At 66.8% G+C, this 27,684-nt stretch overlaps 2 protein-coding genes across 3 annotated transcripts in view; both read right to left on the reverse strand.

Moving 5' to 3' along the window:
- Positions 1-15,563, reverse strand: part of GATAD2B (GATA zinc finger domain containing 2B) — a 34,811-nt gene extending 19,248 nt beyond the window's left edge. Inside the window, exon 1 of the mRNA XM_080570248.1 lies at positions 15,413-15,563. The gene's annotated coding sequence lies outside the window, so the exon portion shown is untranslated. The remainder of the gene's footprint in view (positions 1-15,412) is intronic.
- Positions 15,564-16,129: 566 nt separating this feature from the next.
- On the reverse strand, positions 16,130-27,334 carry DENND4B (DENN domain containing 4B). 2 transcript variants are annotated; one of them, XM_080570247.1, is made up of 26 exons: positions 27,259-27,334; positions 24,650-24,960; positions 24,324-24,576; positions 24,173-24,242; positions 23,352-23,850; positions 23,191-23,257; positions 23,059-23,117; positions 22,819-22,963; positions 22,551-22,726; positions 21,799-21,899; positions 21,489-21,704; positions 20,666-20,811; positions 20,441-20,580; positions 20,245-20,368; positions 19,934-20,140; positions 19,724-19,852; positions 19,502-19,628; positions 19,239-19,409; positions 18,790-19,163; positions 18,578-18,685; positions 18,321-18,496; positions 17,447-17,831; positions 17,265-17,373; positions 17,006-17,171; positions 16,768-16,832; positions 16,131-16,674 (listed from the first exon to the last, which is right to left on the reverse strand). In XM_080570247.1, exons 2-26 carry the CDS (start codon positions 24,946-24,948, stop codon positions 16,529-16,531), a joined length of 4,458 nt encoding a protein of 1,485 aa, XP_080426373.1. In that variant the 5' UTR covers positions 24,949-24,960; positions 27,259-27,334; the 3' UTR covers positions 16,131-16,528. The 2 variants fall into 2 exon arrangements, with proteins under 2 accessions (XP_080426372.1, XP_080426373.1); XM_080570246.1 differs by having other exon boundaries at positions 16,130-16,674; positions 18,790-19,409.
- Between the last annotated feature and the right edge of the window lie 350 nt (positions 27,335-27,684).

The following is a 27,684-nucleotide window of genomic DNA, read 5'->3' on the forward strand; positions in this document are numbered from 1 at the left end:
CCGGGCAGAACCCCACTTTTATCCCCAGCCCGAAAGGCGAGAAAGAACAGAAACAGCACCCAAAGCCCCGGCGCTGCGGGATGTCCAGCAGGTCCAGCAAGGCAGAGCGCTTCCCGAGCGGGTGAGAACAGCTTGCAGCCACCACCGCCACCAGCACGAAGCCCCCCAGCCCTTCGGTCCCCGACACGCACACCAGCGAATGAGGCCAGAGCATCTAAACGGAGAATTTTCCCCTCCCGCGCTGCACAGGCAGCCGCAGGGAAGCCTCACGGTGCCACAGGCTGGCTCCCTGCTGCCATCGAGCACCAGGCTTGGCCAAAACGCAACGCCCCGGCGCTGCTTCCAGCCTCGGCCCCGATTTCACGCGAGGTTTTGCCCCCGGCAGGCACCGCAGAGCTGAACGGACACAACCCCTCCGGGACGAGGGCCCGCAGACACGACGCGTGCCCGCGCTCAGACGTCCGATTAAATAAAACCCAAGGGAGAGCAGACACTTCGAACGCGATTCAGAAACGTTTGGAGCGGCTTTAGTTCAACAGAGCAAACGCGTTGGGTTACCGGAATGAACACGGTGGGAACGGGGAGGGTTCGGGGCAGCGCCGTGACCCGCACGGAGAGGACAACGCCGCGCCGGCACCGCAGGGCGCGCACCCACAGCAGCACCCAGCCCGCGGAGCGCGGCGTCCCCACGGCACCCGCGGGGTTTTCGGAAAGCCGGCGTTCGACCCCGGCGCCACGATGCTCCTCGGCCGGGGAGGAGCCGACGCCAAAAGCGCCGCCACCATCGCGGTACCTGGCGGAGCCGGCACCGCGCCGCGCGGGAGCCGACGCGTCGCACAACACGGAGCCGGCCGAGCGAAAGCTGCCGAAACCTGGGCCCGTCCCCGCGGGCTCGCCGCGGCACGAGGGGGATTTCGGCGCGCCGAGGTCCGGCTCACCTGCACGTGCTCCGCTCTCGCCGCTCAAAATCCACTTTGGCGCATCTGGGCTCCGCCAGCGCCGCCGCACGCTTGAGAACAGAACGAGCCCGCACGTAAAGCAAGGATTTCAGGCGGTGCGGCCGCTCGTCCCCAGCCCGCTGGGGCGGCGAACGGGCCCCGCGCGGTGAGGAAACCGTTTGTCTGGGGGCTCACGAGAGCCTGCCATACGCAACGCTAACAACGTCTTAACTTCCATCTAGGCTGAGCACAAACCAACATCGATGTCGTAAAATGCATTTCCACACAGCACACACAAAATGGCTGGCTCCCAAGGCGAGCATTTCCATACAATACTATAAAAAGGATAATAACCTAAAAAGGTAATTACGACTTAACGGCGAGGCAGGCTGAGGGGAGATCTGCAAGAAGACGGATTAAAAAAAAAAAAAAACAACAACAAAAAAAGCTATCAAATAAAAAAAACGTGCTGCTCTTTGAATCCTGATGCTGCAGATTGCAAGTTGTCCAGGAATACTACGCTCAGCTCGGGTTATTGTGCAAGCTGCAGGGAGAAATCCTACGCTACAGCTGTGTGGAGGAATTTCATGCAGGTAAGAAAGCAAATATGTAGGCCTATCACGAAGATTTTATCAAGAACAGAGCATGCACGAGTCTTTAAAGAAACACACGATCCGAAATGCCCCCTGAACAAAGAGAAAAGAGCTGACAGATTCTTTAAAAATTCACCGTGTGTAAAAGTCATTCATAAATCGGGGGGGTTAAGCCAGGCTTCTCCGCTGCTACTCAGACGCACGAGAGCAAAATAAATTAAAAAAAAAAAAAAAAAGACAAAGAAAATATTCCGGAAGACAAACCGTAGGGCTCGCTCTCGACAGGACCGGGGAGCTGTCTCTCGGTTGCAGCAGACCATAAATTCTTACAGGCAGCTCGGCGCAAACTCGTTAAACAGTTCCGCCGCTTCCCTCCCTACCCCGCTCTCGGGAGCTGAGCGATCGGAGCCGCCGCGAGCGCTCCCGGCGAGACAACGGCGCGGCTCCGACGGCTCTGTTCGTGCCGAATTCGCTTCCCCCGCCGGACCGGAGGGCTGCGAGGCCGCGGCGCACGGAGAAAGCAAAGCCCCAGGGACGAACGGGAGACGGCGCGGTGGCACGGCAATGCCCGCGCCCGCGGACGGCGACAGCAGCGCCAAGCCACCGGTACGGCACGAAGCGAAGGGCACCGAGCCCCCGGCACGCGACGGAAGGCACGGAGGCAGAGGGGAAGGAGCGAGGGGTGCTCTGTGCTGCCGCCCGCCCTCCCCAAGTTTTCGGTTGTAGCCAAGTTGGTTTCGGAGAGAGCTCCGTGCCGGGAAGCCCCCGGGTAAGCGAGGCCGCCGCATCCGACCAGCGCTCCTCACGCGGCGCCCCACAAAAACATTTCCAGGTTGTGACACACTGGGACGGGGGGGGAAATAAAGATTAAAAAGCTGCTTTTCATCCCCCCCCCTAAAGTGCTGGCAAAATAAGATTAAATTAAAAGGTTCAGGAGCAATCGGGGCAAGGCCGCCCCCCAGCCCGGCCGCCGCTGTCCCCTCGGGGCAAGGCGCAAGGAGGGGGGGAACGAGGGGCCCGGGGAGCGCTGCCGGCGGTTCTGCTGCGCCTCTCCTCCCCTCGGGCAGGCCGAGCGGCGGGGATGACGCAGGCTGCCTGCCTTATATAATAACGGGCCGGGCCGGGAGTTCCTCGACTGCCACCGGGCTGCCTTTGTGCGCGGGGCGGCCGCGGGGCCGGGGCTGGCGCGGGGCCACGGCGCCCATCAGCTGGCGGCCGCCGGGCAGGGGGCCGGGGGACGCGCCGCGGGGCCGGCGGGGGGGTGGGGGGGCCGCGCCGCAGACAAAAGGAATCCCCCTTTTTTTTTATTATTATTATTTATTTATTTACTGGAGGAGCTAAATATCGATACGGATCGGTTTTTTTTAAAGACCCGCAAGGAGCCGTGCCCCGCGGCGGGAGGGCAGGATCCGGGCACTGCAGCAGAAGAGCGGCGCGGGGAGGAAGGAGCCTGGGGAGAGGTGGGTTTTTTTTTTGGGGGGGGGGGGTGGGGGGGGGGGAAAGGGAAGGGAACGGCTCCAACCGCGAATCCAAGCAACAGTGCCAGTTTTCTCCTTAAAATATTCTGTAAACGCATTGCATCCAGCTGCCAAACTCACGTTTTTTTGGGTTTTCGTTTTTTTTTTTAAGAGGAAAAAAAAAGCAGATCTGATAATCCATAAAGAGCCTTTTGTCTGTTCAAAAAAAAAAAAATTAAAAAAAGGACAGTCTAAAGAATACTTACAGGTACAATATTCCTGCTGCCTCCTCTAGTTGTCAAGAAAATTAGAGACAGGGAGGAAAGAAGGGGGGAAAAGCGAGCCAGCGAGCGGGGAAGGCAGGGTGGGAAGGGGGAGGGAGAGGAAGAGGCAGCTTTTTTTTGCCGAGGAGCCCTCTCCGAAGAGCATGGGCGGCCCCGCGTGCCATCCCCCTCCAGGGACCTGCAGAAACCCTGTCTCAAAACGGGCACTTCCCTGCCAATCATGCGCCGTACTGTTATATTAAACAAAAGAAAAGGGGGATGCTTACTTTTACCCATGATGCCTCGCGGGGCAGGGAAAAAGGAAAAAAAAAAAAAAAGAAAGAAAAAAAAATAAAAAACCAGTTGCAGCCGGTTTGTAACCTCAGGACATGGAATTATCTCTTAATTTTTTTTTTTTTTTTTTAAAAGTCGTTTGCGGTATAAAAGTCAGTTGGCTGCGCCCCCCCCCCGCCTTCCCGCCCCCTCCCCGGCCGCCAGCAGCCCCTGGCTCCCGGCCCAACTTTGTCTTCATTCATGAGAGCTCCTCTCCTCCTTCTCCTCCTTCTCCTCCGCCGCGATTTTAACCGCTTCGCGCCCGCCGCCACCGCTCCCTCGGGGCCCTCGCGCGTGGTGCCCCTCTCCGGGGAGCTCGGGGGCACCCGGGGACGCGGCCGCTTCAGCGCCCTCCAGCCCTCGGCGCGGCGAGGCCCAGGGGGCTCGAGGCCACAGGGGTTGGAGGCCAAAGGGACTCGAGGCCAAGGGGCTTGGAAGCCAAGGGGACTCGAGGCCGCCAGGCCGCGGTTCCACCCGGCAAGCCCAGGTGCTCCCCGCGCCCCCGATGGGTGCGAGACCCCCGGCAGCACGTGCCCGGTCCTCTCCGTGCCCCACCTGCGATGCCAAAACCGCCCCCGTGGAGGCCACGCGCCGCCCGCGCCATCTCGCGATCCCCACGTCCCCGCGCGGGGTCTCGCCCCAGCGGGTTTCACGGAGCCCCCGGCCGCTGGGCTGTGGGGTCCCGGCTCCGCACCCCACGGCTGCAGGAAGGGGGAGCCCCGCTAAGAGGCCGACGGGTGGAGGCCAACAACAACCAGAGACAAAAAACGCCGGGACGGAGGCGGACAGCACCGGGGACGGGCAGAGGATCAGGCGCGACTTCACCAAGAGCGATCGGAGGCGCGAGCGCAGGCGGCGAAGGACGAGCACGCGGGCAGGGAGCAACAACCAGCCTGCGGCAACGCAGGGACATCGCCACCATCACGGCTCACTCGAGGGCACAGAGGAAGGCCGTGAGGTCCCTCGGAGCCGCACACCAGCCTCATCTGGCCACCGAGCACCCGTCAGCCCCGGCGGGACGCCTGTTCCCAGCGGGTGGCAGCTGGGAGCTGCGCCCTACGGAGACCCAACCACGTCCTGCGCCGGGAGCGGGGCGAGACGGGGAAGGCGGGTGCCCCGAGCCCAGCTCTCGCCCCGCACGCCTTCAGACCCGACCCTTCGGTCCTCGCCGAAGACCGAAGTAAGCAGTAAGGATCTGATGAGTCTGGGGCCTCGTTAAGGAATTAGGAGCACCCAGCGCGCCAAGCAGCTCCTCCGGAAGCGACAAGGACAGAAACGATTCACCTTGGTCTCGGTCCCGCTCTGTCGAGGTCGCCGGCTTTTGTACAAAGCCCGAAGAGGTTTCGAGTTCAGCTCCTGCACGCCGCCGGCAGAAATAAAAGCCGTGTCCTCGCGCCTTCGCAAGCCAGAACGGAGAACAAGAGAGATGAAGAGCCTGGCGCGAACGTGAGGCAGAGCCGGGCCTCTGAGGCTCACCGAGCGCAAACGCCTACTTCGACGGGTCCAGAAATAGGCTAAAAGCAGGTCTGGAGCAGATTTCTAAGCGCCCGCCTCCCTGCGGGACACGGGGCAGGGACCCGCCGAGGACTGCGCGCATTGCCGCGGGGCTGAAATAGCTCCTGAGCCGGGACCCTCCATTTTGGGCCGCAGATTGCAAAGCGGTGCTAATCAAAGGTTAACGAGAGCGCCGGAGTAAATTTGAAGAGACTTCCTGCGTGTAATTAGCATTAGCACCGCACTTCATTTATTTGTGGAGCAGGCAGAAGTGACCGACGTACAAATTACATCTTTTTCAAGATAGCGCGCCCAGGTTTCGCTGGTTTTACATGCGGAAAGCATTATCAAATCATCTCCTAAAAATAAACCCATTACAGAGCGCACAAATAACCATGTAATCTGCGATACCCAGCGACTATCGTGCACTTCGTCAACCCATGGGCTGCAGAGAATCTGGTAATTAAACCAGCTCCAACGCCACTCTCAGCGCCGGTACTATCTGAGCTCGCCTTTATTAGATAAAATGGAACAATTTAGTTTACAAAGGGGGAAATAACTAATTAGGCTTTAATTACATGGTAGTTACCAGAGATTTATAAACTAATGAGGTGGTTGTCGGGGCCCCCCTAAGATTTATTTTTCGGGTGGTGCTCGCTCCAAGCGTGCGGGCCGAGCGCAGGGCAGCAAGAAGTTGCTTCGGCGGTTTTCCCTGCCCGCAGCTCTTTCGTTTTTTTTTTTCCGTTTTGCCATTTTTTAGCATCGCTTCGCCCTTCTCCCGAGCTCCTCACCTCCCTCCAGACCTTTCATCGCTATTTTCAGGCGCGAGGAGATCGGGCAGAGATCAAGCTGCTTCCCACAAACGAGGGGCGGCTGGGACGCCTCGCATCCCTCCTCCTGCCCCGTCCTTTATCGCGCGGCCGCAAGGCTTCTGAGAGATCTTTATGGCCGGGATGGGGAAAGGTACGGGTAAAACATCACTGGACTATTCATTTAATTGAATTTTAGGGTCCTTTCATAAGGACCCATCCTCTGGGTGCTTCTATTTCCAGCATGAAAAGGCCTTTGACTAAATCTGCAAAAGTGCTAACAATAGCTGCTTTTATGCGGCTCCGTCTCCGAACCCAATTCATTATCTGCAGGTGATCCACGGCTGAGAAATCTCGCCCGCTCCCCGCCGGCTCTGCCGGGTGATTAGCCCAGAAGTCGCCGGCTTCTCTTCATTTACGCTTTCGCCGCGATTCTTCCAGGCGGGCCACAAAGGACGGGTGGCAGGGGGCTGCGGCGCGACAAACCTTGACGTTTTCCGAGGCAGCTAATCGGGGAGGTAAGGGAGAGGCGGCCGAGCGGAGAAGTGGGATGCGGTCACCTGGACTTCATTTACTGGGACTTGGTGTTCAGCAGGCACTGGATGAAACCTTCCAGAGGACTGGCACGGCGCCGCACCTACGGAGGGGCAGGGCGAGGGCCAGCCCGATACCCGAGGGCTGATGGCAGCCCAGGAAGCACCGGCGATGCCCCCAGGACCCCGGCTTAGGAGGCAGGAGCAGAGATGGGGGAGAAAAAGATTTCGTTACAGCGACTGGAGTGAATTTTAACTTCAGTCCAGCAGCGGACACGTGTTGGTGCTGAGAATTAAGAAGGAATCAAGTCAGCGGCTCAAAACGAGGGACGGGGCCACCAGCAGCCTGCTCCTCGCGCTGCATTTCCGGGCGATGAGGACACAGACGTGCCCTGGTGCTGCTGGCGTTCTGAATCGATGCATCTAAGGAGGACAAACCTCCCCTCGCGGCTTTTCGGAAGGAAAACCCTGCTCCAGCGGGCTGCCATCCGAGCACTGCTCCGCGCCGTGGCGAGGGATGCGGAGAGGCCCTGCGGGACGTTCCCCTGCAGGGAACGGGGTTGTGCTCCCCCAGCCTCGTCCCCCCCTCGCTGCTTGCTCCCCACCTGCGCTCACCCTGGGTCGGAAATCTGCCGCCCGAGCTGCCTCTTCCCTTCCAAAACGGAGGGACCCCGGAGCAAATCCCTTCCTCGTCGTGTTCCTTGGCCATTTTTCCTTCCCTCTCATTAACTAATAGCAAACAGATGATCGTCACCAGCACGACGCAGCTGCAGACTCACACCGAGGACCCTGAAAAACGTTTTGGTGAAACTGGAACACACTTACATGAGGAAAGGAGTGATTTTTTTTTTTTTTTAAACTAGAGACCTAAATTGCCATTCAAGATAACTTCAAAGGCTGCCAATCTCAACGCGAAGGAACTGGTTAAGTGGAAACAAGGCTCGCAGCAAGCTGACACGGAGCAGAACAATGTTCAACAGGAAAAGACGGCGAGCACTGCCTCAGCGTAATCCAAAGTTACTTTGTTTTCTGTGGGCTAGGCACAACTGGCATAGCAGCACCGCTTCAGTTCAGCCCAGGTTTGGGGCAGCCTCCTCCGAAATTATCAATTCTCTCTGGAACGCCGCACAACCAAGGCTTAACTAAGTCCTTCGACCTGCTCAGAATGGCCCAGCTCACCCTGGCGAGCTCCCCCCGCCCTCTTGCTCGTCACGTCCGTGGCAATTCCAGCAGCCTGCTGGCAGCGAGGACAACACAGACAGGCTGCCCCGTAACGTTTCCATCACGGTGGGACCCCGCAGGTCCCATTTCCACCCCCGCCACAGCGCGTGGGGGTCCAACCACGTCCAACAGCTGCCGGCCTCCAAGAGCTGCTGGTTTCAGCGAGGCTCAGCGCTCAAACCCTCCCCTGGTGAGCCCACGCCACGGGCCTGGGCATGCGGTGCCCAGCAGGGCCCCAAGACCCCCCTCGGGGCCGACCCCAAGACCACCTCGGGGCCTTACAACAGCTTCCTGACCGCCGCTCGCTCCCATTTACCCAAGCACTCGCTCCCATTTACCCAAGCACTCGCTCCCATTTACCCAAGCACTCGCTCCCATTTACCCAGCCCCAACAGAAGCGCACTGACCGAACACGGCCAAGCATTTGGGAACAGCTGGGCTACAGAAACGGGTTCGGGGCCCCACCTTCTGACGAAGCCGCTCCGCCACAAGCAGGGCTGGGGGCACGAGGGGTCCCCCGTGGCACGCGGCGCTGCCGCCGAGCCGGGGCCACCCCGAGCGCTGCCGCACGGCCGCCGGTTCGGTGGAGTTGTGGCAGGGAGCGCAAGAAGAAGCCACCGAAGGGCCAGAGCAGAATCACACTGCACTAGTAGGTATTTAAAGCTGTCGAGCCTCCAAGATTAAATTAGAATCAGGGACTTTAATAACAAGCAAGTTGAGGAGTGATTCATAGAAGGGGAAAGTGCGTTAGGTTTGGCCGCGTGCAACAACAAGGGACCAGTCCCAAGCAACCATTTTGAAACTCTCCGAAAGTCTGCGTCTGTCTGATTGATTTCCTTTCACTCAACAGTTCCTTTCTAACAGCAGAAATGTAGAGAGCGTTGCCTCCCGGCTGCTTACAGAGGTGAGCGAGGCCGTGCTCAGGCGCGTTTTGGGTGACGCTGGCTGCGCCCCGCGCCACCACCAGCCAGGACCGAGGGAGAAGGATCCACGTTGAGCCAAAATTTCAACACCTGGACCTAGAGCCCCCCTCTGGCTAAGCAGCAGGTCCCACTGCTGAAAGGGAAGGCAGCTCTCCCGGCAAACGTTAGAGCCCGCTGCTCAAAGCGCCGGATTGCCAGGGCGTGAGACACGGAGAGGCACCGCAGGCGTCCGCGAGGCTGCCGTGGACGGCTCTGTCTGCAGTTTGTTTCTGGATATCCGCGTACAGCTCTCAACGACAGCCCCAGAACACAAAGCAAAAGCAGAGAAGATCCATTTGGCAATGCCAAGGTGTTTAAATGAAAAGCCGGGATGATGAAGCCCCCCAAAACACTGCGATTGGCAGCGCATATGGGGCCTTCGAGATAATGTCCCGTCTCCTCCCCGCCTCGACTGCTCTCAGCAGCAAGGAGTTTCAGTTCTTTTGTCTTTCCAGAGACTAAGTCAATTTTATTCTACTCAAACAGCGACTCTGCTGCAGACAAAAGGAGAAATGAAGACCCACTGCAGTGAAACAAGTTTTATAATTCATTAAAGTGAATTATCTTTCCTCTCGTACAAACCGCGTTAGGCGGTTGGGAGAAGGAAAAAAGAGGAGACACGCAAACTGTTAAACCCGGAACTTGTCAGCAGCGAAGATCTTGTCTGCGGGAGGATTTCAGGTTATCCATCTCACTTAGCGTCTCCCGAACCCGAGACGCGATGGCAGGGGAGCGCAGAGCAAGATCTCACGTTCGCTCCGCACGCAGCGAGCGTTGGCGCCGGGATGTTAAGGAGAGAGCTGCTGGCGCGGGCGGGAGGAGAACGGGGAGCGGGAGCTGGCTTGCGCCCCGAAGCGCTCCACCAGGCCTGACAGTTTGGGGAAAAAGCGTCAACTTTAGTCTCAGACAAGAGGCACGGCGAGAACACGTCCTCCCTCCTTACCGCGGAGCCGAGAGCTTGAAGGATCTCGCTCCCATCTGCTTCCTGGCTCCACTGGAAGGTTCTCAGGTGCAAGAGGGAGAAGAGGGGCGAGGAAGAGCCCAGTGAGGAAGACCCTGGTGAGGAAGAGCCCGGCGAGGAAGAGCCCGGCCCCTCTCCTCCACAGCCCCGTTTATTTTGGAGGCCGAGGGAGGCACTGCGCACAGGCAGCGCGTGCCGAGGGCTTCTTCTGTTCCCTTCCGCCGCCGATTTGCAAATATTTGTCTCTGTGCAGGTCTGGTGATAAAGATGCTATCGAAGCCCGGGATCCCACAGCAGAGCTTTAGCCGGAACGAAGCGCAGCGTTTCAATGTTTTGTCTTCGTGCACCAAACACGCCGCTCCTCTCCGAGATAAGCGCGGGCAGAGCCCCGCGCCGCAGGTCCGTGAGAAGGACAACAAGCGGCAAGCAGTGCGGCCTTCTCCCGAGACGGCAGCCGGGTTCTGGGCAGCTGTTTTCAGAAAGAACGGGATTCCTGCCTTCGTTTTCCCAGATCCGGTGACGGCGAGGCCTGAACCCAGGCGCCGATGCAAAACCGAGGGGCTGCGGGCGCTGGGGGCTCACCCCCGCCTCACAACCTGCCCCGGGAGCCCGAGCCCAGCGGCGCCGCCACCGCCGCCCTCGCGGGGTCACAGGCACGGGGCAGCCCGAGGCGTTCCCAGCCCCGGGGCCGAGCAGGACCACGAGGAGCTGCTGCCCCCCTGCCCCCCAGCCGCTGCTCTTCTAACGCAGGTGCCCAAAAGGCAGCAGCGCGGGGCCGGAGGCAGGAGGCAGGCTCCCACCGCGCGTGCGCCAGGCACCCCACCTACGGCACGGCGCATTTGCATATTCAGCAGCAGTGATGTTTGCCTTTCAAGAAACGGCATGATGAAAAACGCACGCAGGAGAAAGAGCTGCTGTGAGGACGCCAACTGCTGCGACGCAGACCCAGAGCCGCGAGGAAATGCGCGGCCGAGGGCAGCGGCTCCCCGGCCGCCCCGACGCCGCTGCGCCTCTCCTCCGTCCTCGCCGCTCTCCTTGCGGCCTGAGCCCCCTCATTCCTCCGTCTTCCACCACAACCCTCGCGGTGTCTCAATGCCTTTCTGCCTCTCGCGGCTCTCCCGACCGCCCTGGCACCTCGAGGAGCCAGGCAGGGCTCACCAACGCCGCCGTAGCGCTTGCCAGCCTCCCGCCTAGCACCGTGACCCCCAGATGGGACAATTTCAGTGTTCGGCCCCAAAATACGTGCTCAAACCTAGCCACAAGCACCCAGAACCCCCACTGAAAGCCCGTTAAGCCATCCCGGCGTGCAGAGCTCGGCACCACCTACCTGGGAACGCCGCCGCCGGACGGCTTCGATCCCGAGCAGCACAAAATGGACGGGGCTGGGCAGAGCGGGCGCAGGAGCGAGGCGAGACGCTCGCTGCGCCGAGGCTGCGTGGAAAAAAGCCCCCGAGGCTCTTTATAGACTCCTCTGCGCCGTTCTTCGGTCTAATTTTAGAGAGGAGGCTTGGAAGCTCCTCTCCTCACACCCTCACATTTGTGTGGCACTCGAATTCCAACACGGATGTGAGTCTTCAGAAGGATTTCGGGCATATTCTGGATACCGCTATCGCGAGTAACCCGATAATATTCCACGGCCAGGGACCGCAGTCGCAAAACGAATCGGGACCCGAAGTTTACCGTTATCTCCCCTTTTCCAACACAACCTCTTAGGTAAACCTTTCTTTCCAAGGGCTGCTCAGGAGCAGCCAGAAACGAGGTGCCCCGATTGTACAAAACCCAAGGAGGCCACGGAGGGATCGAGCCCGGCAGCGCAGGCTCTTCCCCAGCAGCTCCCAGGCTCCTCTCCCACGGACGGGGGAGCTTTCCGAGGGCTACGCGTGCAGCAAAGCACCTTGCAAACCTCAAAACATTGAAAAGCGCAGCCCGAGATAACCGCTGACTCCGATTTAAGAGCACGGGACAGAAGCAGGGAAGTCGGGAGCCACAACAAGGAAGCCCCCGCGTCTCGGGGCAGCGTTATCGGCGCGCGGGGCCGAGCTCTGCTGGGAAGCGCGGCTCTGTTTGCTGCGAGGAGCACCCGGAGCCAGCAGAACAAACGGAGGGAGAACCTCGGCCGCGTATTTGCCGTGCGCCTCTGCCCAGAGCTCGCTGCCCCCGTCACGTGGCTCACGCGGGGGGGAAAAAACAAGCAGCCAGCCTCAAACTGCTCCTTTTTTTCCTTGAGGCACAAGATCCCGACGGCATTGCTTCAGATTACGGGAACGGGAGATGGAAGGGCCGAGGGATCCTCCGCGCGTGAGGACCATCCTCTGCCAGCCCCGAGCCGTTTGCTGCGCCGTCCCCGCGCCCCGTTAAGTCACCTCTCCAAATCCGGCCGGTGCCCTTTGAGCCCAGCGAGATTTCGAGTTTTCCTTTCGGCTTGAGGCCCAGAAAGGAACAGAAAAACGGCGCTTCCCGCCCAGGTACGCTGCGCGCAGCTGGCGATGCTCGAGGAAGGCCGAGAGCAGCCATCAGCCCAGGAGCGCCAGGGCAGGCAGCAGGCACGCAGCGCCCCGCCAAGGAGCTCGGCGTGCTCCCGTCGGCTCCCAGCCCCGAAGGTAAAACGGGAGCGCTCCGTGCCCCGAAACCTCTCACCTCCTGCGTGCTGCTCGCGGACAAAGCCGGGCTCTTCCCCTCCTGATTCCCTGCAGAGAGCGAGGCGGAGGAGCGGGAGGCAGGCGAGGGGCGCTGCCGTGTTGGGGGCAGCGTCCGGGGAGACGCCGCAGCTCCGGGGCCGCGTTCCGGAACCCTGATGTCACCGAGGGGCTCAGCACACGCTTAAAGCCCCGGCCGCGGGGTAACGCCCCCTCGACACCCCACTTCAACTCCCCCCTCTTCCAGTAAGGCCGTGCCGCAGCCGAACGAGCCGCTCCCCACCCGGCTGGCCTGCCGGGATGCTCAGCAGCGCAGCTCCCTGCTTTTCTTACTGCTTTCCGAACGAAATTCCTTTAAAAAGACCAAAAAAAAAAAGCCCCCGAGGCAGCTCCCTGGTGTTGCCCATCACCTGCGGGGCTGAGGCAGCACCCCTGGCTTCCTAAGCTCTGTTCGCGGAATGGTTCGTTTGGTAAGGACCAGCCTGGCGCACCCCGCCACCGAGAGCATTCACCATTTCTTGGGCAGGCCAAATCGCCTCAATTCCCCCAAAGAGCCCCAAAGAAGCGGCCCCAAGCCTACCCCTAGGAGAACAGGGCAGGAACGAGGAGCCGTGGCCACACGGCACCTCCCCGGCCCCATCGCTCGCCGTATCGCGCCGAGCTGATGCAAACCGAGCTACGGAGCGGCGACGAACGTCTCAGCCCACGTGCTGAGCGAAAAAAAAAAACCCCTGCAAAAACAACCGGCGCCGGCAGAGGAAACCCCGGAGACCTGCAGCCGAGCACCGGGAGGCTCGGGCGCAGCGCCGCGCCGTTCCCCGCGAGCCCCGGGCTCGTTCAGGGCTCGTCAGCAGCCCCCGAGGAGCCGTGGAAGGGGGGAAGCGAAGGGATCCTCAAATTTCAGCCGCACGCCGCGTGCGCGGAAAGAAAACTTTCTTCTCCATCTTCCAGCGGCCGGTCCAACGCCGTAAAGCTGCAGCAGCATGTGGCACTGCCTGATAGGTTGAATTTCGGCGAGCGAGAGGTGGATAGCTTTACGCTGGGATTAGATTTATAGCCAATCTTTTTTTTTTTTTTCCTCCTCTTTTTTTTTTTTTTTTTTTTTAAACTGCAACAGAAACATTTCGCTGCCGCGCCTCAGCCCCAACGTGCTGTGGAGCCGCAGTTTCGGCGCTCCTCAGCCCCTTTTGCAGATAAAGAAGTCTCTCCCCAGATAAAGTCGGTTGTAAAAAAATGGGGATTTTTTTTTCTCCCCCCCCCCCCCCCCCCACATCCCCAGTTCTCGTTATTGCCAGAACGTTTCGGGAACCCGAGAGCAGCAGCTCTCACGAGCGAGCGGGGCGTGGGGGTGCGACGCGCCGGGACGCAGCCTGGCCCTGCCACCCCCCCTGGACATTTTGGGGTCGCAATGGGGGGGGGACCGCGGCCCGGAGGACTGCTAATTAACAGGGGAAGGCGGGGAAAAAAAGCCTCATTTGGTCAGCTTTCCTGAAACCCACAGGGAGCAGCGAGCGACGGAAGGCACCGAGCGAGCGGCAGCCAGGAAGCGCGCCTCGTTCCGAGCCCCGCGCGTCCCGGCGGCTCCTCGCCACCCCCTCGGAAGAAAACCGCCGGCAGAAAAGGCGCCTCCGGGAGCAGCTCGGGCGCAGCTCGCCCCGCCGGGCGGCTCTCCCCGCTCTCCCCCCCCCAAAGTCCCCGGAGCCCCGGAGGCGGCAGCGGGGGCCGCGGCGAGGCGCGGGAGCCCAGCGGGCGTCGGAAGAGGAAGCGGGGCCCCGCTCGGCACGGGCAGAGCGCAGCCCTGCAAAGATGGATGCTCCCTGTCAGCTGCACGTCACGGCCGGTTCCGCGCCGCCTCGCGACCGGGAAAAGCGCCGAGGCTCCGCTAAGACCTAGCCCCCCCCCGCCGCGGGGCTCCCGGTGCCCGTCGGTGGGCGACAGCGGCTCCGGTGCGACCGAGAGGAGGAGGAGGAGGAGGAGGGCGACGAATTCCAGGCCCCTACAGCGCGGGGAGCCTCGAGGGGAGCCGGGCCCAGCTCCGCCGCCGTGCCGCAGGCACGGAGCCAGCCGGGGGCACGCGGGGACCGAGCCGAGCCCCGCGGGCACCGAGCGACGCCGGCGGGAGCGGCCGGGCTGGTTAAAAGCCAGCCGTGCCCGAGAACGAGGGACGGAGCCCACCGGTGCCCGGTGCCCCGGGGGGAGCAGGACCGGGGGGAGCGGCCGAGCCCCGGTTGCCTCCGTGCGGCCCCTCGAGCTGCCGCGATCCGCACCCAGCCCCCCCCCCGAGGCGAAGCCTCCCACTCCTTCTCCCTGCAGGGACTCAGCCCCCTCCCCCCCCCCAGCAGCCTTCGAGGCAACCTCAAAAAAAAAAAAATTTAAATAAAATAAAACCAAAAAAAAAAAAAGGAAAACCGACCCAAAAAGCCGTTCGGGGGGGGAACGGGGGGGCGATCTCGGCGAGGACGGCGCGGCGGCTCAAGGGAATCAATCGGATCGCAGCCGTACGCTGCCCCCCCCCCCCCCCTGCACCGGAGGAACCCCCCCGGTGACCCCCCCCCGTGATCCCCCCCCCCCCGTGATCCCCCCCCCCCCGCGAGGCGCGTCCCGGAGCCGAGCCGCGGGACGAGGAAGGGCCCGGGCCTGCCCCCCCCCCCCGGCCGCGCCCCGACGCCCACCCCGCGGCCGGCCCGGGGCTGGCGGGGCCGGGGGCGGACACCGGGCCCCCCCCGCTCGGTGCGGGGCCGGGGAAGGGCGGGGGTGTGGGGGGGTTCCCCGGTCGCGCCCCCCCCCTCCCCCCCGCGGATCGGAGGCGGGGAAGGAGAACGGGGGGGTGCGGGGAGGGGGGTGCGGGGACCGGGGGGAGGCCGGGGGGGGCGGGCGGGGATCGCGCCCCAGGCACACCGGAGGCTGGAGGGGGGGGGGCACACCGGGGGGGCTCCTCCCGGTGACGTCCCCCCTCCCCTCCCGGTCGCGGTACCGGGGAGGCGGGTCCCGGTTCCCCCAGCCCCGCCCCAGCCCGGCCGGTCCCGGTCCCGGTCCCCGGTGGGGAGAAGGAAGGAGCCGCCGCCCCCCCACCCCGGGCCACCCCACCCCGGGCCGCCCCCTCCCGGTGCCCCCTCCCCCTCCCGGTGCCGGTCCCGGTGCCCTCCGCGGCCCCCCCCCCCGATCCCCTCCCGGTCCCTTCCCGGTGCCGGTGCCCCCCCCCCCGCCCTCACCTGGCGCCGCCCCGGGGCTGCGGGGCCGAGCGGGGCCGGGCCGGGCCGGGCCGGGCGGAGCAGACGCGGCGCCGCCGCCAGCAGCCGCCGCGGAGCGCAGCCGGCACCACCACAAACAATGCCGCTGATTGGGCAGCGGCCCCGCCGCGCTCGCCCCGCCTCCCGACCCCAGCGACGACGCCCATTGGCGCGGCGCGGAGAACGACGGCGCGGCCGGCCAACGGCGAGCGGAGGGCGGCGCGGAGGGCCCGCCCCTCGCTTCTCACTGGCCGGCGGGGCGGGCGATTGGCAAGCGAGGAGGCCAATGAGGAGCCGGCGAGCTTCCCCGCGGGGCGCCTTTAATGGGTCCCCGAGCCTGGACATCCGGGCACTCGGCCGGCCGCTCTCAGCGGCGGCGGGCAAAAAACCCCCCCGCGGCCTTTCGGCCCACGGCGGCCGCCGTACCGCCCGCGGGGCCCACGTGGCGCCGCCCGCACGTGCCCGCCGCGACGCCGGGGGGGGGGCCGGGCCGCGGTAACCGGGCAGGGCCGCGCACCCCCCCCCGCACCCCTCCCCCGCCTACGAGCTCCCAGCCCGCCGGGCCCGGGCGCCAGGCCCGGAGGCGCGGGGCCTCCGCTAGGCCTCAAGATGGCCGCCGGGCGGCGACGCTCTGGCACGGCTTGCTCCTCTCTATGGTACCGCCGGGCCTTTGGGGGGGGGGGGCCCCCCGGGGGGGGGGGGCCCCCCGGTACCGGGACCCCCACACACACACACACAAAAAGGCGGCGGCGGAGGCAGGCGGAGAAAATACTGAAGCGGCTTTATTTACAGAGCCGGGCCCCGCGGGGCGCCGTATTGCACAGTGCGAGGGCGGCCCCCCCCCCCCCCCGCCCCCCCAGGGACATCCCCCCCCCCCCCCCAAAAACCGGCCCTCACGGGCTGGGGGGGGCGGGGGAGCTTCCAGCGAGGCGGGGGGGGGGGAGGGGGGGCAATAAATAAATAAAAATATTTTAACGCGGACGTACAAAACCTGCTGGGAGCGGGCAGGGAGGGGGGGGGGGCTGCGGTGGGACCCCCCCCACACACCCCCCGTGTGCCTGCTGCGGGGCCGGGCCCTGTCCCCCCCCCCCCCCGGCCCTAACACTCCAGGGTGGCCCCGAAGCTCTTGCGGCAGTCGATGGCTTTGGAGCTGGGGGGCTGCGCCCGCCGCCGCCGCAGCTCCTCCTTGCCCAGGCTGCCCGCCAGCTTGGCGTAGGCCGACTTGTACTTCTTGTCGAAGGCGGCTGCGGGGACGGGGGGGGCGTCAGCACGGCCACGGCCCCCCCCAAAACCCCCCTTACACCCCCCCTCATCCCCCCCCCCCCATCGCCCCGTACCGATGTCCGTGTGCTCCCGGCCCAGCGCCGCCAGCATCAGGAAGAGGATCTCCCTGTAGATGCTCCTGGGGGGGGGGCAGAGAGGTGAGGGGGTGGTACGCAGCCCCCCCCCCCATGGGGGTTTAGGATTGGGATGGGGGGGGTTTAGGACTGAGGGGGGGGGTAGGATTGAGGGGGGGGTTAGGATTGAGGGGGGGGGTTAGGATTGAGCAGGGGGGTAGGATTGAGGGGGGGGTACCTCTGCGTGTGCCGGGGGCCGCCGTGCGCGGGCGGCGTGTCGAGGAAGAGCGCGATGGCCTTGTGCACCTCGCTCAGCCCCACGTGCCGCAGCACGGCCTCCAGGAAGGCCAGCGAGAAGGGGTGCTCGCGGTGCTGCCAGGCCTGCAGGCGGCTGGGGACGTTACCTGGGGGAGGGGGGGGGGGGCAGCACATCAGGGCCGGGGGGGGCAGCACCCCCCTCCTCACCCTGCCCCCCCCCCTAAAAAAACAAAACTCACTGTGAAACCTCCAGAGCACGTAGAGCGGGGGGACGCTGTCGGGCTCGGGGACGAGGACGTCCCACAGCAAGCGCACCCCGACCGAGGCGGCGGCGTCGGGCGGCTGTGCCTGCGGGACACGGCGGTGGGTGCTGGGCCCCCCCCCCCCACCCCAAAGAGAGCCCCCCCCCGCCCCCCGTTACCTGCGGGGGGGCCGCCACGTGCTGCGAGCCCAGGAGCAGCCGCGGCAGGTTGCTGGGCAGCCCCAGGCGCTGGAAGTACCAGAGCAGGTTCCAGTAGAGGATGGGGTGGCTGTCCACCAGCGCCGCCTGCGCCAGGCACTCGCTGCCCTCGTTCTCCACCAGGCTCTCCAGCTCCTTGCGCAGCACCAGCGGGCTCAGGTAGGCGAAGGCCACCCGCTCCTGCCGCCGCGGAGGGCCCCGCGCCGCCTGCTCCGCGCAGCCGTTGCACAGCCCCGGGGGGGGTCCCGGTTCCTGCTCGCCGTCGTCCAGCGCCAGGCACCGGTGGCGGTCGCTGAGCACGGGGCCCTGCGCGGCCGGGGCGGGCACGGAGCCGTCCTCGGCCCCGCTGCGCAGGGAAGAGGGGGTTAGGGACAGCGGGGACAACGGCGGGGGCGGGCAGGGGACGTTACGGCTGCAGAGGGATGGAGGCCTGAGGATGGAAGGACGGGGGACACCGGGGATGGACAGGGGACTTCGGGGATGGGTAGGGGACACCAGGGACGGACAGGGGACATTAGGGATAGACAGGGGACACCAGGGATAGATAGGGGACACCAGGGATAGACAGGGGACACCAGGGATGGAGAGGAGACACCAGGGATGGACAGGGGGATGGGCAGGGGACACCAGAGGGTGGAAGGACAGGGGACACCAGAGATGGACAGGGGACATCAGGAACAGATAGGGGACACCAGGGGCAGACGGGGGCATTAGGCCAGCAGACGGGATGGCAGGTGGGGACACTGGGTACAAAGAAGGGACACAATAGGGCTGCAGAGCGTTTTCCCCAGAAGACGGCAGGACAGGGCCCACCGAGGACACGGGGGGCGCCCACCTGGGGGCCTGCTGGAAGTCCAGGATCTCGATGCTGAGGAAGGGCACGAAGGCGCGGTCGCAGAAGGGGCAGGTGGTGTTGAGGTTGGAGTCGTCCGAGGTCCAGCCCGCCATCACCTCCTCATCGTACACCAGCGAGCCGCAGCCCTGGCACCGCGAGCAGCTGGACAGCAGCACCTGGCGGCACCGCCGACACCGTCAGCCCCCCCATGGATCCCTGGCTGAGCCCCCCCCCCCGAACCCGGCCCCCACGCTCACCTCCACGGCAGGGGGCTCCTGCGCCACGTCCCCGGGGGGCTCCGCGGCTTTGTGGCTGCCCAGCGACGTCTCCGAGAAGTCAAACTCGCTGCCCAGCGAGACGGAGCTCTGCGGGGACACGCGGGGACACGCGGGGACAGGGGCACAGCCGTGCCAACGCCGGGAGAACGGGGCCGCCACCGCGCCCCAACGCCAGCCCGGGGGGTGCGTACCTCGGAGGCGGTGGACTCGGGGCGCTCCCGGGGGTGCAGCAGGGTGTCCATGGGGCTGCGGCGCTGGGGGGGGTCCCGGTCCCGCTGCTCGGTGCCGCCACCGTCCCGGGGGCCGCCGTGGCCGTCGGCGGCGTGCCGGGGCGAGGGTCGCTTGCCGGGGGACAGCAGCTGCTGCAGCTTGGCCGCCAGCCCCCGCCGCGGCGTGCCCCCGCTCTCTGCCTCCCGCCGGCCCCCGCCGGCCCCCGCCGCCCCCGCTTCGTCCGCCCGCTCGCTCTCGTCGGTGGCGAAGCTGACGTCCGACAGGCTGCCCTCGGCCGAGGCGGGCGCCGCGTCCCGCACCCGGGGGGGCTCCGGCGCGCCCAGGGCTCGCAGCACTGCGGGGGGCAGAGGGGGCGGTGGAGGGGTCCGGGCCCCCCCCGGCGCCCCCTGCCCGGCCCGGCCCCACTCACTCTGTCCGACTCCGGCTTCCAAAGTGGTGGCTTCGGCGCGGGGGAAGCTGAGGCTGCCGCTCTTCACCAGCTGGGGGGCCGCGGGGGGGTCCCGCAGGCTGCGGCCGGCCCAGGTGGTTTGGCGCTGCAGGGCGGCGCGGGGCCGGGGGGGCGCGGGGGGCTCCTGGAGCTCTGCACGGGGACGAGGAGGGGGTGGCAGCGGGGGCGGCACCCCTGTCGCTGTCCCCCCCCCCCCCCCCCATTCCATGACCCCCCCAGCTCACCTGCCTGCCGCTGCCGCTGCCGCAGGGGCTGCCGGAACTGCGCCGCCCCCAGCACCACGTTGCGCAGCTTGGCCCAGCGCAGCCGCCCCCCCTGGGTGCTGGCCGGCCACTTGCTCTCCAGCACCGCCTGCCACGGAGTGGGGGGGGGGACACGGTCAGGACCCGGGAGGCGCCCACCCAGTGCCCCCCACCCCCCCGGGGCCCCCCCCCCGCCATCACCACCTTGTTGTAGTATCCGTAGGTGATGGTGTTGGGGACGATGCCGGCGCGCTTCATCTCCAGCAGCACCCGCACCGACAGCACCGGCTCGCCGTACTGCCCGCACAGCTGCATCAGGATGCGGTAGCAGACCTGGGGGCGTGCGGGCGGGGGTCAGAAGGAGCCCCCCCTCCCATCCTCGTCCCCGCAGCGGGGGGGGGGGGGGTCGCCTACCTCGTCGGGCAGCACCACCTTGTGGGTCTCCATCTTGCGCAGCACCTCGTAGGCCAGCTGCAGCGCCCGCACCTTGGAGGGGGCGGCGCGCACGTGGGTGGGCAGGTAGATGAACCACAGCCCGTAGCAGTGGCCCAGCAGGCACTTGGCCCACATGTCGGGCACCCCGAAGTACTTCTGCGCCACGCGCTGGGCCACCTTCATCTCCTGGGCGAGGGAAGAGGGCGGGTGGGTGTCCCCGAGCCGGCGCTGAACCTCCCCCGGGGGGCACGGCGCTGAGCGCGGCGAGCTCGTGGCACCGACGGCCCCACCTGCTTGGTCCGGCGCGGGGCCGGGCTGCTGGGCGCGCTGCTCCGCGCCTGGCACAGCTGCGCCATCAGCAGGTCCTGCGCGGGCTCCAGCAGCTCGGGGCGCAGCGTGGGGAAGCCGTCGTAGCTGGGGGGGGGGGGGGGCACAGCTCAGTGGGGTTTTGGGGGGGGGTTTGGGGGAGTTTGGGGGCGGTCTCACCAGTAGGAGGCGGGCAGCTCGCTGCCGTCGGGGCCGGTGGGCTCCTCGGGGGGCATGATGAAGACGGTGTGCTCGCTGCCGTGCGAGTCGTCCAGCTCCATCAAGGGGACGTCCTCCGGCTTCTCCAGCTCCACCTGCACCTGGGGAGGGGGCGGCAGCGGCGGTGTCACCGCGGGCTGCCCCCACCCCCCCGGGACGGGGACACGGCACGAGGCCGGGCCCCACCTTGTCCACGCAGCTGTCGAAGAACTCGAGGCAGGTGTAGCGGTCGCTGGCGAAGGAGCAGTCCTCGATGAACTGCGTGAAGAGCTGCGTGCGCAGCAGCTGCCCGTAGAACTTCTGGTAGGCCCGCTCCCGCGACTTCAGGAAGCCTGGGGGGGGCACCGGGGGGGGGGGACAGCAGAGTCAGGGATGTCCTGACACCCCGCCTGGACCCCCAAAATGCCCCTCAGCCCCCCAGATCCCCACCGAGCTCTCCAGCCCCCCACCAACCCCCCCAGATGCCCACCAGTCCCTCCAGATCCTCACCGACCTCTCCAGCTCCCAACCACCTCCTCCAGGTCCCCACCGAGCCCCCCAGACCCCAAACAACCCCTCCAGACCCCCATCAACTCCTCCAGACCCCCACCAACATGTCCAGATTCCCACTAAAACCCCTCCAAGACCCTCCACCAACCTCTCCAGAGACCTCCACCAACCCCTCTAGACCCCCACCAACCCCTCCAGACCCCCACCGAGCCCCCTAGGATGTCCCTCAGCCCCCCCGACCCCCACCAAGCCCCCCAAAGATGCCCCTCATCCCCCCCAGACCCCCACTGAGCCCCCCAAAGATGTCCCTCATCCCCTCCAGACCCCCACCAAGCCCCCCAGGATGCCCCTCATCCCCTCCAGACCCCACCGAGCCCCCCAAAGATGCCCCTCAGCCCCTCCAGACCCCCACCGAGCCCCCCAGGATGCCCCTCATCCCCCCCAGACCCCTCCAACTGGGCCCTCCAGACCCCTCTCCCTGCCCTTCCACCCCCCCTTCCGCCCCCAGCCCCCCTCCCACCCTGCAGCAGGAAGAGGCTGGCGGTCTCGCGGCTCTTCTCGGGGGGCGCGGGGGCGATGGGCTGCAGGAAGGAGCGGTAGCCCTTGAGCAGGCAGGCCATGAAGCGCAGGAACGCCGCCCGGATCTCCAGCTCCAGCTGCTTGCGCCGCCCGTACACCAGGTCGTAGTCGGTCAGCAGGAACTCCAGCGACGCCTCCTCCACCGGCTTGTTGTACACTGCGGGGGGGCGTGGGGGGGCAGATGTGGGTGCCAGCCCCCCCACGTGAGTCCCAGCCCCCCCCATGTGTCCCCCCCCCCCGTCCCCGCTCACTCTCGTGCAGCTGCTGGGACAGGCTGTGCAGCGAGGCCAGCAGCACCTTGCAGGGCCGGCGGGGCAGCGCCCGTGGGGACAGCAGCTTGCGCTCCTCGCTCCTGGGGGGGGGGGACAGAACGGGGGCAGCACCACCGCCCCCCCCCCCCAGTGCCCGGCACCCCCAGCACCCCGTTGTCCCGGTGCCCCTGGCAGCACAGCACCCCCGGCATCCTCACGCCCCCAGCACCCCAACACCCTGGCAGCCCGGCAGAGCAAGGGCCTCAGCACCCCCAGCCTCCCCTGACACCCCCAGCACCCCCAATACCCCCAGCACCCCCAAAACCTGGCACCCCAAGCACCCCAACAACTGGCACCCCTACACCCCCCAGCACCCCAACACCCCCAGCACCATAGCACCCCATCAGCCCCATCTCCCCAAGCACCCCAGCACGACAGCACCCCAAAACCTCAGCACTCAGCACCCCAACACCCCCAGCACTCCAACACGCAGCAACCCCCACACCCAGCACCCCAGCACCTCAGCACCCCCAGCACCCCAACACCCCCATCTCCCCAAGCACCCCAGCACTGCAGCACCCCAAAACCCCAGCATCCAGCACCCAGCACCCCCAGCCCCCTCCCCAGCCCTGGTAACCAGCCCCCCCACAACACTGGCAGAGAGCAGAGCCCCCTGCAGCCCCCTCGGGGGGGGGGGGGGCCCTGCGGCGTGCCCCCCACGTCCCCCCCCAGCCACGGGTGCCACCACTCACTGGAAGATGTTGTTGGTGTCCAGGTCGACGAAGATGACGTCCTTGGGGGGCTCGTGGAGGTCGAAGTAGCTGGAGTGGATGCCTACAACGAAGGGCACGGGGGCACTCAGCACGTCAGCCAGCGCCAGCGGGCACAGCGGGATGTAGGGGCACTGCCAGCGCAGGGGGAAGATCATCTGGGGACAGGACAGGGCGGTCAGCGCGGCGCCACGGGGGGCACGGCGCAGCCGGCGCCGCCGGACCCCCCCAAATAACCCCCGGCACTCACCGAGACCAGGGCTTCGCCCACGCTGGTGAGCACGTCGGGGCGCAGCGAGTGGATGAGCAGCTTCTGCTCGGTCAGCACGGCCACCAGCAGCGTCACCGCGTTGTCGGCACCCAGGTTCTGCAGCAGCGTCAGGAAGCTGGCCCCGCTGCGGGGACGGGGACGGGGGGCGTCAGCAGGGCGTCCCCGGGTGTCCCCTGCCTCCCCGGTCCGTCCGTCCCCCCCCCCAGTGGCTGTCCCCACCTGAGCGGCAGCGGGGAGGACACGGGCTGGCACAGCAGCAGGTTGTCGTACGGGGACATCTGCGGGGAGAGGGGGGCACGGTGAGCCGGGAGCGCGCCGGGCACCGCGGGGCGCACGGGCACGGCGACGCACCTGCACCAGGATGCGCGGGCGCTGCGGGGACGGGAAGGGGACGTTGTGCATGAAGTGCGAGATGTGCCTGCAAGGGGGGGGGGGACACGAGGGCGGCCGGTGGGCGACGGGGTGGCACCGGGGGTCCGCGGGGCCACCTCCCCGCCCTGCCCGGCGCTCACGTCTCCAGGGGCAGCACGTGGGGCCCCGAGATGGAGTAGCGGTAGATGAACATGAGGAACTTGCGGAAGACGTCGAAGAAGGGCCAGTGGGAGAGGACGCAGATGCTCTTGCGGGTCTGCACCGAGCGGCCGCCGATGGGCCGCCGGTCCACCACGCTCAGCAGCCCCAGCCGCAGCCGCTGCTTCTCCGACAGCCGCTCGCGGGCGAAGGCTTCGTGGAACTGGATGGCGGCCCCGTAGACCTGCGCGCCGAGGGGACGGGGGGGGAGGTCAGGGTGCGACCCCCCTCCCCCCCCCGACGCCCACCCAGCCCCGGATCCCCGCCTCGCCTTGTCGCCTGACGCGCCGGTCAGCACGAAGGTGGAGAAGACGGGCAGCGGGTACTTGGTGTCGGCCGGCCAGCTCTCGATGGTGGCGCCCATGGGCAGGCAGAAGACGGGCACGGACTCGGGCAGCGGGAAGGACTCGCTGTCCTGCTCGGGGTAGCGCCCCAGCAGCCCTGCGCCGACAGAAGGACAGCGCTGCAGCGGGGGTCCCCTCTCCCCACGCGCACGGAGGTGCAGCAGGGCAGCGAGGTGCCGCCGGTCGGGCTAACGGCCATAAATTGAATGAATCTTCCCCAAATTGAGGCTGTTTCGCCTGCGGTGGCGGCCGGGTACCTTCTCCCACCCTCACCTCCACCCAAACCTTTCCCATCCCCACCTCGCCGAGGAGCACGAGAGCGGTTGGGTGGCGAAGGCGAAGCCACCACCAGCTCCCACGCAAGCCCGTGACCCCCACCCCCCCCAGCGACCCCCCCCCCAGCCCGCAGCCCCCCCTACCTGCTTCGTACACCAGCGTGTTGGCCTTGGCCATGGCGATCTTGTAGCACAGGAACAGGGCCGGGCCCCACTGCAAGGAGGGAGCGCGGCGGGTGAGCACAGGCAGCATCCCGCCAGGGAAAAAAGGGGAGGGGGGGGTCCCCGCACCCACCATGCTGGTGTTGAGGTTCTTGTCCACGCGGCAGAAGGTGTGCGGGGTGCTCTCGCCCTTGCTGGGCATGATGAGGCAGATGTCGGTCACCCCCAGCGCGTTGTGGCCCTGGGGCTCGGCCGCCCGCCGGTACACCAGGAAGGTGCGCTGGTGCCCCGGGCCCCCCGAGTTGAGGTTGGCCGAGCGGCTGTAGGGCGTCGTGTCCAGGATGGTGTAGCCCGGCTTGGGACGGTCCTTCCCCTCGTAGTGCACCCTGCGGAGAGGGGGGCAGTGAGAGGGACCCGGGGGAGAGCTCCGGGACCCCCCCCCCGGGCGCGGGGACGCACCCCAGCTCGATGAGGGGCAGCTTGTCCCGGCCCCGCTTGTAGCAGATGAACATCTGCGGGTTGTTGAGCAGCCCGGCGTTGAGGTCCACGGGGTGCCCCGAGGTGGTGGTCTCGATGCAGGTGAAGCCGTGCGGCACCTCCTCGCCCTGCGAGCGGATGATGACGGCCACGTCGGTGATGGGCTCGCTGGGCCGGGCCGGGCGCTGCTGCTGGTTCTCGTCCTCCAGCGGCCGCGAGGCGTCCGTCAGTCCGGCCACCACGAAGTAGTCCACCAGCTGCGGGGGCTTCTCGTCCGACATGGCTCACGGCATCTGGGGACGGGCGGCGGGCAGCGGCACGGCTCGCACCCGGACCCCCGCCCTGCCCGCGGGACCCGGTGCCGTGGGGCGCCCCACGGCAAGCAGTCAGAGGCCGTGGGGCACGCAGGCGGCGGAGCTGACGGGGCGAAAGCGCCGGGGACGGGAAGGGAGGAGGCTTCCTGTTTGCCGGTCACGCTGCGCGGCGAGGGGACGGGGAAGCTGGCACCGACAGAGGGGCTGGGGCCGTGCCCGCACCCCGAGCACGGGGGGATCCACGGCACACGGAGATGGGGGTCCCGGGGGGCGGTGGCGCAGCCCCCCCAGGCTGGGAGCTGGTCCCCACGTCCCCCGCTCGCCCAGGGTGGCTCGGGTACCGCGCTGCGCAGGGCGGCTGGAAAGGGGAAGGAAGCGGGCGACGAAGCCCTGAGCCGGGGGGCTGTCACCGTGGGGGGGCCACGCGGCACCGGGGTGTGACGCCGGGCAATGGGACCGGTCCCAGCCCCGTGCACGCACCCCCGGAGCAGGAACTGGAGCAGCCGCCGTGTCCCCACGGGACCTGCGACCCCAGGACGGGGGTCTGAGGACACTCCATTAATTGGGGGGGGGCACAGCCAGCATCCCCTGCGTGGGCAAGGCGCAGCCCGTCCCTGTCCCCATCCCTGTCCCGGGGACCCTGGGGACCCCGGGGACCCTGGAGCCGGCACCCCGGGCCCGCTGGCTGCCGCCCGGGTATTTTTAGCTCAGCGCCGCGTGATGACGGCCGGGCTGCGGCGACGCAGGCTGCCTCCCGATTTAGTCTCCTGCAGCCCAGCTCGGTGGGGAGGAATCGGCCACAGAGGGCACGGGGGCCGTGCCCCCATCTCGCAGCCCGCCCACCCCACAGCAGGACACCCCACCGAGAGCCCTCAGGAGTCATCGGGGGCCCTGATCCTGGGGTCTCCCAGCCCCAAGGGACCCCGACTGCGCTCCCCCAGAGCCCCGGGGCAGGACCCGGCCTCTGCAAGGGCTGCAGGGCCGGCTATGGGGTGAGCCTGCCCCACAGGGCATGGGGACCCTGCCCCACTGCGTGCCCTCTGCCCCACGGCGTGTCCTTTGCCCCATGGGGCTGGCAGGGTTGCAGGATGCCCCACGGCCGCCCCATGCCGGGCAGCGTCCCTGCACCTGCCTCAGGCTGGAAACAGTGGGGTGGAAACGGGGGCATCAGGAAACCAACGTGTCCTGACAGCCCTACACACCGCACAGCGGGCCCTATACACCCGTAGCAGTCTCTACGCACCCACAGCCAGCCCTTTGGACCCCACAACAGGCCCTATGCACCCTGTAGCAGGCACTGTGCACCCCCCAACTGCCCCTATGTACCCACAGCAGGCCCAATGACCCCACAGCAGGCCCTATTCCCCCTGTGGCAGGCTCTATGCACCCCACAGCTGCCCCTACGTCCCCACAGCAGGCCCTACAGACCCCGCTATGCCCCCTGCAGCAGGCTGTACGCACCCCGCAGCTGCCCCTATACATCCATGGCAGGCCCTATGCACCCACAGCCAGCCCTTTGGACCCCACAGCAGGCCCTGTGCACCCACAGCTGCCCCCCTGCACCCATGGCAGGCCCTATGCACCCACAGCAGGCCCTGTGGACCCCATAGCAGACCCTATGGACCCCATAGCTGGCCCTATAGCCCCCTGAGCTGCCCCTCTGCACCCCACTGCAAGCCCTGTGCACCCACAGCCAGCCCCGTGGACCCCACAGCAGGCCCTGCAGACCCCACAGCAGGCCCTATGCACCCCATAGCAGGCCCTACAGCCCCCTGGCAGACCCTGCAGACCCCACAGCAGGCCCTATAGCCCCCTAGCAGACCCTGCAGACCCCCCCAGCGGGCCCTATGCACCCCATAGCAGGCCCTATAGCCCCCTGGCAGACCCTGCAGACCCCCCCAGCGGGCCCTATGCACCCCATAGCAGGCCCTATAGCCCCCTGGCAGACCCTGCAGACCCCATAGCAGGCCCTATGCACCCCACAGCAGGCCCTATAGCCCCCTGGCAGACCCTGCAGACCCCACAGCAGGCCCTATAGCCCCCTGGCAGACCCTGCAGACCCCCCAGCGGGCCCTATGGCCCCCTGGCAGGCCCTACGCCCCCCCCAGCGGGCCCTACACCCCCTATAGAGCCCCGCGCCCCCCAGCAGCCCCCGTGCCCCCCAGAGCCGCCCCCACGCCCCCCCGCGGCCCCGGTCCCCCCCCCCCCAGGCCCCCCCTCCCCGGCCCGCCCCCCGCCCCCCGCCGCCGCCGCCGCCCGCCGGGGCCCCCCCGGTACCTGCGGGCCGGGCCGGGCCGGGCCGCCTCGCTCCGCCGGGGCCGTTACCGCCGCCCGGCCCCGCCGCCGCCGCCGCCGCCACCGGCACCTGCCGGCCGGGAGGACGCTCTGCAGCCGCCGGGCCCCCCCCGGGAACCGGGAACCGGGACCCCCCCCCACGGAGCCCCGGGAACCGGGACCCCTCCACCCCCGCCGGGGCGCCAAAGCCGGCAGAAAGCCCTTGGGGACCCCCCTTGGGCCCCAACAGCCCCAAAGCTGCCAGGGCCCCCCCGGCACCCCAAAAGTGAGGGGACGCCCCCAGACTCCCCCGGCACCCCAAAACCTCACGGGACACCCCCAGGCCCCTCCCGAACCCCCTAAAACTCATGGGACATCCCCAGGCCCCCCCTCGACCCCCCAAAACTCATAGGACACCCCCAGAACAAC

Source organism: Anser brachyrhynchus (genome assembly GCF_964034855.1).
Source record: "Anser brachyrhynchus genome assembly, chromosome: 28".
NCBI lineage: Eukaryota > Metazoa > Chordata > Aves > Anseriformes > Anatidae > Anser > Anser brachyrhynchus.